The sequence below is a fragment of the Hyla sarda genome, chromosome 3, assembly GCF_029499605.1.
Source record: "Hyla sarda isolate aHylSar1 chromosome 3, aHylSar1.hap1, whole genome shotgun sequence".
NCBI classification, from domain to species: domain Eukaryota; kingdom Metazoa; phylum Chordata; class Amphibia; order Anura; family Hylidae; genus Hyla; species Hyla sarda.
Genome location: NC_079191.1, coordinates 298479727 through 298491845, shown reverse-complemented (window position 1 = coordinate 298491845; position 12119 = coordinate 298479727). Strand labels below are relative to the sequence as shown.

Genomic DNA, 12119 nt, shown 5'->3' with positions numbered 1-12119 from the left:
ATGCGTGGCTTTATCGAGGAGACGACTGACAGCAATTGCTGTCAGTTGTCTCCTTGATAAAGCCACGCAAGTGGCAAAATATGTTGGGGTGTGCCAGTTATATGTTTTAATTGCACCTCCATTGTGTCTAATATCTAATTGGGTCATGTTCAAAAAGAAAGGTTAGTCAGACAATTATTTGTCCGTACCTGCGGTGCACAGCAGTGCAACGTACGTTGTTACTTATAAACCTGAATTGTCAGCCGAGTGTTACCACATTTTATATGAGAATATCTGCTCCAATATAATATTGGCCTGGTAACAGGAGTATCCATCCTAGTTGGTTGGCATGAATTGAGGGATGTATAGATCCCACTGTGTTATAAGAGGTTATTCACACTGTGATAGTGATCTAGTGCAGAGTGCCAAAGGTTAGGCACTAGGGTAGGGTCCACTCCTCGGCCTATTCAGTATGTGATCTGAGAGTGAAATTTTTTAGAATCCTGTAGAGACAAAATTGGGGTGTGTTTTTTAACGTGTGTTCTCACCTTTATTTTATTCACTAATACACATTAAAAATTATTTTTATTAGCAACACATGTACCATAGAGGTTCTGCCTAACCCCCAAGGGTTATATTGTTGTAAGGTTCCAGCAGGACAATGACCCCAAACATATGTCAAAAAGAACCCAAAAATGGATGTCAACAAAGCGCTGGAGAGTTCTGAAGTGGCCAGCAATGAGTCCAGATCTAAATCTCAAAAACTTAAAATTGCTGTTGGGAAAAGGCGCCCTTCCAATAAGAGAGACCTGGAGAGGTTTTCAAAGGAAGAGTGGTCCAACATACCGGCTGAGAGGTGTAAGAAGCTTATTGATGGTTATAGGAAGCGACTAATTTCAGTTATTTTTTCCAAAGGGTGTGCAACCAAATTATGAATTAAGGGTGGCAATAATTTTGTCCAGCCCATTTTTGGAGTTTGGTGTGACATTATGTTTAATTCGCTTTTTTCCCCTCCATTTTTCTGTTTAGTTCCAATACACACAAAGGGAATAAACATGTGTATAGCAAAACATCTGTTACTGCAATCCTTTTCTGTGAGAAATACTAAATTTTCTTGTAAATTTTCAGGGGTGCCAACATTTACGGCCATGACTGTATGGCCCTATAGATGTAAAATTGAAAGAGGTATGGCTTTCATAAGGAAAGGAGTAAAAAGTGAAACAAAATTTGCTGCATGTCTCAGGGTACTCCGGCCCTAAGACATCTTATCCCCTATCCAAAGGACCTGGGAAAAGATGCCTGATCGCAGGGGTCCCGCCGCTGGGGACCCCCGCAAGCTTTCATGCAGCACCCCGCTATCACCAGAGGGAACATTGCTCTGGGTCTGATGAATCACGATCACAGGGCCGGAGTATCGTGACATCACGGCTCTGCCCCCATGTGATGTCACACTCCGCCCCCTCACGTCCCCTCCCATAGGCTTGCATTGAGGGGGCGGAGCATGACGTCACACGGGGGCAGAGCCATGCCATCACAATACTCCGGCCCCGTGATCGTGATTCATCAGACCCGGAGCAATGTTTTCTCTGGAGGCTGATGATAGCGGAGGGCTGCAGGAAAGATTGCGGGGATCCCCAGTGACAGGACCCCCGTGATCAGGCATCTTATCCCCTATCCTTTGGATAGGGGATAAAATGTCTTAGTGCCAGACATTAAGGGTGAGCTGATGTGGTGTATCTTGATAGATATAGTAGATATTGAACCCCATTCTATATATTACAGCATTGATTCCACAAAAAGCAGCCCAGGATTTCCCTATATAGTGCAGTATATGCTTTTATTACATAATAAAGTTATGACTCTTTTGTTCGTCTTCTGTATACTTGTTTTAGTTGATGTGACATACATGGATTGTCCCTCATCTTAATTCCTATTTCCATTTCTGAAATGTCTTTCCTACTGCAGTCTACGTTCCCATGATGCCTCTGGCTTTGCAGAGACAGAGAGAGTGGAATCTCATCACTGCACTTGCTCTGAATTATATCTAAGTGTAGCAAGGAAGTTGTATTACTTTGCAGCTAATCACTATTTGGACTCACCTACTATATCATTGCACCCCTGGTCCTATAGATAGGACAGAAATTACCTTTTCAGTAGCACCCACTTCATGGATCTGATAAATGATGATGACAGACGTTCACCGAAAGTCAACCAGAGATGGGAGATCACTTTCTGTTTCACATAATAATGTGATTTACTGAGTGGTGGTCTGATTGGTGATCTCAAGACCTAGCTGCAATGATAAAATGTATAGATTCAGCTGAGATAAAACAAATGACACTGCAGAAATAATACTGCAGAGTTAGCATTATATTGGCAAAAAAGTGGAGTGCTTCTTTAAGTAATGTGCTTTGCATTTTACTGTTTCTTCTCTACAGGTTGTCAAGCTTTTGAGCAATAAAAGATCTCAAGCAGTAGGAATATTAATGTCCAGCCTTCATTTAGACATGAAAGATATTCAGCACGGTAAGAAAATGTTAATTGTATAATTGAAATATTTGACACACAACAATTTTTGATACCTTAATAATACTTGTTCATATCTATAACTTCCATATTATGCCGGTGCCTATAGTCTCCGGAATGTCCGCAAGGAGATTTTCAATGCAGAAGTGTGAATATAGGGGTGTGTGATTATTATTTTTTTTTTATTAAATATTTTTTTTATTACTCTTTTATTTTTTTCTACAATTTACCAAAAAAACATCTTCAGTATCACAATATTACAATGAAATACAATACCCATTATCCCCTCCCCCTCCCTCCTGAGCAGAGAGGGAAAAAAATGTAATTCAATCAATCAATTTCTACGTTTTATTATATATTTTCAGCTTCCGTCTAGATCTACCTATCCTCACTTTTTCATATTTTTTAATTCTACCCACCAGCACTCTCCATTGACTAATACTGGGACCACTAACTACAAACCAATTACTCAAAATTAGGTGTTTGCCCAAGATGCATGCTTTTATTAAAATATCGTTAAGTGGGCCATATTCAACAAAGTCTCCCAGAATTGCAGATTTCAAAGAAAATTTGATCTGGATATTAAATTTATTCCCAAAATATTCTGAGATATGCCTCCAAAATTTCCCAATCTTAGGGCATTCCCATAATAAATGTTCCAAGTTGGCATCACTTGCCGTACATTTTGGGCAAGATGAATTACTCCTACAATTAAATTTCCACAGTTGTACCGGAGAGTAGTATGATCTATAAATTATTCTCGATTGACGTATCTGAAAATTTTTATTTGAGGAACAGGATACCACATTTTGACATATCCTATCCCAACTACTGTCGTAAATTTTACCCACTACTCTTTCCCATTTTTTTTTATTTTAACCTGATATTCATCAGAAAGTTCCTCTATCATACTCCCATATATATATATCTTAGAGCCTTAGAATCGCCCCTATGTTCAGTAATATATTTTATTACATTGGTGAAATTCTATAATAAACCCTTCCCTATTAAGTGTGCATCTATCAGCATGATTTATTTGGGCAAACCAAAATTGTTTGCTTAAATCTAAAATCCCCTGATCTTTTAATTTATCAAAAATTACTGTTGGAAACATTGTCTCAGGGTTATCCAGTCACGCCCCTTGTCATAGACTTGCATTAATGAATTAATGACGTCACGTTGTTCCAGCCCCCGTATTGCCCGTCATTACGCACAGAGCGAACTCGCTCTGTGCAGTAATGATGGCGGGTGCCACAGCGGCGATCCCCGGGGTCCCCAACAGCGGGACCGTGGCGATCTAACATATTTGGATAGGGGATGAGATGCCAGGGGCGGAGTACCCCTTTAAATGTAATTTCCAGAGTTCTAACCATTTTTCTTGTTTACCCAAATTATTTTCATTTGCCGTATTCCTCCAAGGGAACATCAAGCCATCAACAGCAAAGACATACCTGGAGGCCATGTGCAATATCACTAATAAAAATATTTAACAAGACAGGTCCCATTACAGATCCCATAGGTACCCCACTGGTAACAAGACCTTGCTCAGAAGATACCCCATTGACTACAAACATCTGTCAATATGGGAGTCCATTCTCAAAGATTGCAATTTATTCATCTTCTTTGTGGGACAGTTTAAAAATCCTTACTGAAATCTAGATAAGCAATGTCTACTGCACCTCAGCCATCTATTATTTTAGTGACTTTATAAAAAAAAGATCCTCCTGAAGTCCAAGTTCTTTTAGGTGTTCAACAATCCTATCCTTTAGTATGACTTCCATTAATTTCCCCACTATTGATGTCTAACTTATTGGTCTATAGTTGATCGAACTGATAGCAGTGATTGATTAAATAAAACTGTTAACAGTTTTGCTAGTATACCAATAAGCTCTTTTTAATAACTTTCCTGGTATCCCTTCAGGCCTCTGTGACTTATTTTTCTCTACTTGAGACAGCTGACATAGAACCTCTTCCTCTGTACACACACATGTATCAAATTATTTATTAGTCTTTCTCCCTAACTGTGGTCCTTGCCTTTCATTTTCTTCTGTAACAGCTGAACAAAAGTAATCATTGAGATAGTCTGCTAGTCATTTATCCTCTTCTACATACCTTGCTTCCTTTGTTTTTAATGTAATTGTTCTTTGCTTTAATTTCCCTTTTCCATTTATATATGAAAACATCTCTCTTTTTACTGACGAGGCTAGTTTCTCTTCTATCTCTGCTTTAGAAGCTCTTATAACTTGCCTGGCCTCTTTCTGCCTAATCTTCATAATTTTTTTTTTATTATAGCTATCGTTTTTATTATTATGCCTACTTCTGCTGAGACCACATTGGTCTTTTTTTTCTTTTACTGACAAGCCTAATGCAATTGAGAATTTTCCTATCCTGGGTGACGGAAAATTTGGATTTTAATAAAAACAAAACGCGAGTATTATGCTTTTAAACTTCTTTACTAAAACTCAGCAGCATATAATTAGTAGATGTATTAAAGACATTTTTTTTATATATATAAAGTGTAAATAAACATATGAGAGCTAGGATGCAACCTAGAGTGCTGTTCATGGCATCATCCAATCAGGAAATAGTATAAATGATATCAATAACTGTCATATAGAAAACTTCCTTCTTCTTCGAAGTAGATGTCGGAAAAAACAGGAACAATCAGCAACAGGCAATCGTAGAACAGGAAAACCAAGTTGAATTGGAATGCAATAAGGAACTCCATCGATGAAAATCGTTAGAACAGGAGAAGATGAAGTAATCATTGTTGAACTGAAAGAAAGAAAAAATACAATTACAGGGATGGGTTCTGGGAGGGATAATACTCGTGTTTTGTTTTTATTAAAATCCAAATTTTCCGTCACCCAGGATAGGAAAATTCTAAATTTTAAGGCAAAACAAAACGCTTCGTATTATGCTAGTTCAAAGCTATTATAAATATTATAAACTCTAATTAATGAATAAGAGAAGAAAATACATTAGATTACAACAATAACATGGAAACATGTGATTCAGGTCTAAAGTAGAATGTCTTAAAGGTGGAATCAGAAGACCAGTTGGCAGCTTTAAGTAAGTCTGATAGAGAAGCCCCAGATTGGAAAAGTCTAGTGGAAACAGCACTTCTAGTAGAGTGGGCAGTAAATTTGGAAGTGTCAATACCAGCAAGTTGTAAAGTTTGTTTAACCCATCGGGCCAGAGTAGGAGAGGATACAGGCGCATGAGGTTTGCAAAAGGAAACTAGTAATTGGGATTGAGAAATATTCCTAAGAGATTCAGTTTTTTGTTCATAAGATCTGAGGCAACGAACCACACAAAGTTTTTCGTGATGCGGAAAAGATGGGTAGAAAACCGATTGAAGGTTAGTTTTTGTTCGACGATAAATTGAAAAAATAACACCTTGAGGAGTAAATTGTCTATGAGAAATGTCAAGAGATTTGACATCAGAGACCCGCTTCACCGAGATAAGGCATAGAAGTGTAGTGAGTTTGAAGGAAAAAATTTTTCAAGGGAGGGAATCGTTATCATCCCATGAAATTAACATATTGAGAACTAGATTCACGTCCCATGTGGAAGTGTATTTTGGTAAAGGTATTCTGCGGAAACGAATTCCTTTAAGTAGTTGGCAGACCAGAGGATGTCTACCAATAGGAATGGAGTCGATAGGTACATGTTTAGAGGATATAGCGGAACGATAAAGATTAATGGTTCTGTACGCTTTACCAGCATCAAAAGAGGCAGATAGGAAATTTTAAATGTGGTATATAGATGCTTGTAAGGGATCCAAATGTCTTCTATCGCACCAATTAGACCAAAGTTTCCAGGCTGATCTGTAAGCAAATCTGGTACCTGGGGCCCATGCATCAGATAAGATGTCCTGAGCTGATTTTGAAAGTTGGAGGTTAGATCTTGGTGACCCGAAATCAACCAAGCGACTAGAGGTAATTGTCCCGACAGAATCAGAGGGTGGAAATTCCCTTGGGGATCCAGAAGAAGATTCTGAAACGAAGGAAGAAGACGGGGAAAATCTATGAGGAGATGAAGAATTTGGGGAAACCAAGACTGGGTTGGCCATAGTGGTGTTATGAGAACTAGAGTGGATTTCTGTATCGAGGTTTGAAATAGAACCCGAGGAATGAGATTGAAAGGAGGAAAGGCGTAAAGAGTCTTCTGAGGCCAAAATTGCAGGAATCTGAAAAGAGCAAAAGAAGGAAAGACCGACGGGAAGGCGCCTAGTGTGATACCGTTGATGACAGGTGGGAGGGGTTTAGTCGAAGAGTAGATAATGGATGCTCACCTTGAGCGAGCAAAAAACTCGCATGTAGACCCACAATGTGGTTAGTGGTATGGATGATAGTCCACCGGATGCAGCTGCTAAGCCCAGGGTACAGGACAGGACGAGCCAGTCCTGGATAGATATGCAGTGGTTAGGGAAGAAAAAAAACCTTTTCAAAGGGCGCTGCTGTTGTCCTGGTGAGATGAAGATGAAAAGTCCGAGGCAGAAGTATTTTGCAAGATATAGCTTCTTTATTGGTGTAGAATCATAGCAAGCAGGGATACAGGCTAGATAACGCATTTCGGGGGACAGCGCCCCCTTCTTCAGATCAGTGATAACAAATGGTGGTGCTTACATGGTATATATACACTTAAAATGGGCGCCAAATATAAGGGGGAGGGGCTACAGTAAACAGGGGCACATACTGTAAAGGCATGATAAATAAATCAAAATAGATATGCAAAACATGAAAACCTATTCTGACACATAGAAAAGCCTGATGGAATGGAGCTATTTATAAAACTCTAAGTAAAATCATTGGTGAACAGTAGGTCATATTCGCGCATCTGGAGCCGCTGGCCGCAGCTCCGGAGTGTGTGGCGGAAGTGGCCGTTGCTACAGACGCGTATCCATGCAGTCTGTCGGAAGCGTCCGGCCAGAGAGCGTTGCCCGGGAGACGCGCGACGCTCAGAGGCGCAGCGCGTCACGGGCAGCGCTCAGGAGGCTCGCTCACCCGTGATGACAGGCACTGAAGTCCCTCGCTGGAACCCGCAGGAGGGAAAATGTATGTGGTGAATAGACAGTGGTAGTTAGTGTGTATAGACGTCAATAAAAATATCAGTGTATATGGACATCTTGAACTAGAGCCAGTGATGTGGCAATGAAAAAAGTGGGGGGGGGGGGGAGGGTGGAGGGAAAGAAAAAAAGGGGGGGGGAAACAATGGGCAGAAACAGAAAACGATCTATAATAGTAGTAAAAATAAAAATAATAATAAATAAAAAATAAATAAATAAATATAATTATAAAAAAAAAAATAATAATAATAGAAATGAAAATAAAATAAAAATGAAAAATAAATAAAAATAATAATAATAATAATTAAAAAAAATAATTGAAATGAATAAATGAACTAAATAAATAAATAAAGATGAAAAGAATGAAGATGAAAAAAATGAAGATGAAAAAAGTTAAAAATGAAAAAATGGAAAGTGAAAAATGGAATATGAGAAATGAAAATAAGAAGGTGGCAAATGTAACAGCGGGATATGACACTAAAAAAAAAAAAAAAAAAAAAAAAAGGGGGGGGGGGAAACCAAACTAATTATGAATGTATATTGTGGGGGGGGGGGGAAGGGGGTAGGGAGAGAGAGATGGGGCAATGGGCAGAGACAGAAAATGAAGTAAAATACATTTAAAATAGAGATGAAGATGAGAATAAAAATACAAATAAATATAAAAATAAAAATATTATTATTAAGAAAAATGCATAAAAAATATATAAATATAATGTATATAATAGTGATGCATCACAAATTGCACTCAATCATCTCTTTCAGTCCAAGGGGTGAGAGAGTCTGGAGACAATGAATCCAAAAATTCTCCCTGCGTCTCAGGGTGCTGTATCTGTGGGACTGATCACTGCTGATGTGTTCAATTGGAGTTGCAATGATGGAGTTAAAGTCTTTTGCATGAGCTTCAGTCAGGTGGCGGGATACGCTATGCAGCAGGAAACCATTAACAGTATTGCTGCGATGCTTGTTGATGCGTTCCCTAAAGCAACGAATTGTGCGCCCCACATATTGTAGTCCGCATGGGCATTGCAGCAGGTATACAACGTATTTGGTGCTGCAGGTAATGTGGGTTTTGATGGGATACGTAGTCTTGGTCGAAGTGGAGGAGAAAGAGGTACATTTGTGTTTAATAACGGCACAACATTTGCATCTGGGGAGGCCGCACTTGAAACACCCTTTGATGGAAAGAAAACCGGTACTAGCAAACTTGTTTATCTGAGGTTTTAACTTGCTGGGAGCTACTATATTCCGAATCGTACGACCTCTTCTTAAGGTAAGGGAAGGTTTGGTGGGTAACAGTGGTCCCAAGTGTTGATCCTTTAGAAGGATGGGAAAATGGGAACTCAGAATGTTCCTGATTTTTGTGTGTTCCCGGCTGAAAGTGGTGATGAAATTAAGTGACCTATCGCCTATCTTGATGTCGGCCTTATGTTTAGGGAGAAGGCAATCCTTCTGAGTAAGAGTTTGTGCCCGGTTGAAGGAGGACTGCACGAGAGAGTGGGGATACCCTTTAGCCCTAAATCTAGATTTGAGTATTTTGCTCTGTGACACAAAGTCTTTCTCACTCGTGCAGTTCCTTCTGATTCTCTTAAATTGTCCGAAGGGTACGTTGCACAGCCATTTCTTGAAATGTCCACTGCCAAAATCTAAATAGCTATTGCTGTTAACTTTTTTGAAAAAGGTTTTGGTGGTTAGTTGGTCACTGTTGTTATGGGAGACCATAACATCCAGGAATTCGGCGTGGTCCTGGAAGATGGTCTGGGTGAACTGGAGTGACCAGCTGTTAACGTTAAGGTCAGAGAGGAATTCCATAAGCAGAGAGACTTCGCCATTCTAGATTAAAAAGATATCATCTATGTACCGTTGGTAGTACACGCAGTTCTTGAAAAGGGGGTGAGTATAGATGTGTTGTTCTTCAAACATCCCAACAAAGAGATTAGCGAAACTGGGGGCCATTTTCGACCCCATAGCGGTGCCTTTGTGTTGCAGGTAAATCTGACCCAGAAATTTTAAGTAATTATGGGTCAGTATATATCTGAGACCTTCTAGAATAAATTCTTTCTGAGCAGTGGGCATTCCTGAGTCTTTAGCCAGGAAGAAAGATACTGCTTGAATACCAAGTTCATGGTCGATTATGGTGTATAGTGATGTAATGTCCATGGTAACAAGCGTGTAATTGGATGACCATTCAAAATGTAGTATGGACTGGATGAAGGCCGTAGTGTCTTTGAGGTTAGAGGGGAGACTGGTAACATGTTTCTGAAGTAGAAGGTCAATGTAATGGGAGAGGTTGGAGGATATAGAATTAATACCAGAGATGATCGGACGGCCCGGGGGCTGGGTGAGGTGCTTGTGGATTTTGGGGAGATAATAAAAAATGGGTGTAGATGGTTCTGTGATGATGAGGAAGTCCTTTTCTGCTTTAGATAGGACACCTTGGGAGTGACCGAGATTGACCAGTTTAGTGAGTTTGTCTTGAAAAGTTTTGGTAGGGTTGCTGGGGATAGGTTTGTAATATGTAGTATCAGTGAGAAGTCTGGTGGCTTCGATGATATAGTCACTTCTGTTTAGAACAACAATTCCACCTCCCTTGTCTGCTGAACGAATAACGATGGTATTGTTAGAGGACATTGCCTTGAGAGCCGATTGTTCAGATGAGGATAAGTTAGACAAGTAATTAATCCGTTTATCATTCCTACATAGGGTGTCAAAGTCAGATTGCACCATTGTGGAGAAAGTGTCAATATGGCTGCCCTTTGCATGTAAGGGGTAGAATGTGGATTTCGGGCGTAGGTCGGTATGGATGGGGGGAGGTGATAATATGGAGGCGGGGTGAGTCTCGATATTGACAGTGCTGTGGCCATTGGCTTCTTTGAGAGCAAAGAATCTTTGAATCGTGATTTTACGAATGAATTTGTTGAGATCCAAAAACAGTTCAAAACTATTAGTTTTATTGGTAGGAGAGTAGTAGAGCCCCTTTTTAAGGACTTGGAGTTCAATTTCTGTGAAAACATAACTGGAAAGGTTGAAAATTTTAACCATATTCAGTTCATTTTCTTTTTGGTGTCTGATTCTCTTTTCTTCTTTCCTCTCCCTTCTGTTACGGCCTCCTCTGCATCCCCTCTTTCTGGAAGTTTTCTTTTTAGGCTCAGGGGTGGTGCAATGTGGATCTTCTCTAGTGGTGGTAGATCGTTGGGGTCCGATATTAAGGGAGGTATCAGGACTGCCTGGGGAAGGCCTAAAAAAACCGTTGTGTTGGTGTTGGGTGAGAGAGGTGATAGGAGAGCAGAGTCAGGTCGTGGTGAGTAGGATGGAGATGAATTGGCCGCTGGTGGGGTGCTAATGGGTGTAAAGAACTGGTGTGTGGAAAGGCGTCTATGGGGAGTGGTGAGTAGATGAGGTTCAGATAGGGAGTCATCTAAGATAAGATCGGATGGGTATCTACCAGAAGGTAGAATGGGCGGTTTGTCGATAAGTTGATCCATAAGATCTTGTGTAGGCATGTCATCTGTAGGTGATGGAGGGCTATTGATTAATGGTGGTGGTAAGGTGGATGACTGGATCTTAATGGAAGAATGGGTTGGAAGTGTGGGTCCTGATGAGGACGCAGAGGGGTTGGATGGGGTGTGAGTGGAAGAAAGGGGGTGCGAATGAGATAGGATAGGACCTGGTGTAGGCAGGGATGGTACAGGGTCTGGTTTGTGAGGACCTGAGTGAGCGGATAGGGATGTCATAGGGGTATGGTTGTCATTGTAGGGTTGGGGGAGATGAAGACTCATTAATGGTGGAGGAGGTGCTGTGTTAGATGAATAGATGAGATGGGATGGTGGCTGTGGGATAGAGCCATTGTTTGTTCTGGCCGTGTGCACTGAGCGGGGGGTGCGTGTGGAAGAGAAGGTGGACGGTTTACGTTTCTGTGAATGATGTGCCGTGGAATGGAAGGTCCTGGAGCTGGATGAGGCTGCAGGATGGATGCGTGTAGCTGGTTGGTAAGGTTTCTTCATACGCGGACGTTTGGCAGGGGGACCATTGGAGGGTGGTCTGTGTGTGCCAAGTGGATGAGTGGTATTGGAAGGAGGATTGGGATCAGCCTCACGTTTGTGGCGTGGTTTCAGCCAAAATTTAATGTTGTCTCTGGTGTAATCTGTACGATCTCTGGAAAGTTTAGTCATTTTTTTAGAAATGACTTCTCTCTCTATTTTCTGCATTTTGTTAGTGTGTGAAGTGTTCCATTGAATAAACTCAGATGTGTGTTTGAATGGTGAAAGGGCATTGATAACTGTATCAATTTTATTCGAAATGTCGTGTACTAAATTGTCACGACAAATCAGAATGTTCCTGATTTTTGTGTGTTCCCGGCGGAAAGTGGTGATGAAATTAAGTGACCTATCGCCTATCTTGGTGTCGGCCGTATGTTTAGGGAGAAGGCAATCCTTCTGAGTAAGAGTTTGTGCCCGGTTGAAGGAGGACTGCACGAGAGAGTGGGGATACCCTTTAGCCCTAAATCTAGATTTGAGTATTTTGCTCTGTGACACAAAGTCTTTCT

The 12119-nt window shown here is 40.6% G+C and overlaps 1 protein-coding gene across 3 annotated transcripts in view; it reads left to right on the top strand.

Annotated features, from left to right (window-relative positions):
- Positions 1-12119, top strand: part of FMN2 (formin 2) — a 660180-nt gene that overhangs the window by 234216 nt on the left and 413845 nt on the right. For all 3 annotated transcript variants that reach the window (XR_008891425.1, XM_056566943.1, XM_056566944.1), the window contains exon 7: positions 2418-2505. Coding sequence is in view for 2 of the 3 variants with exons in the window: in XM_056566943.1 (XP_056422918.1) it covers positions 2418-2505 (88 nt within the window). In the remaining variant the exon portion in view is untranslated. The remainder of the gene's footprint in view (positions 1-2417; positions 2506-12119) is intronic.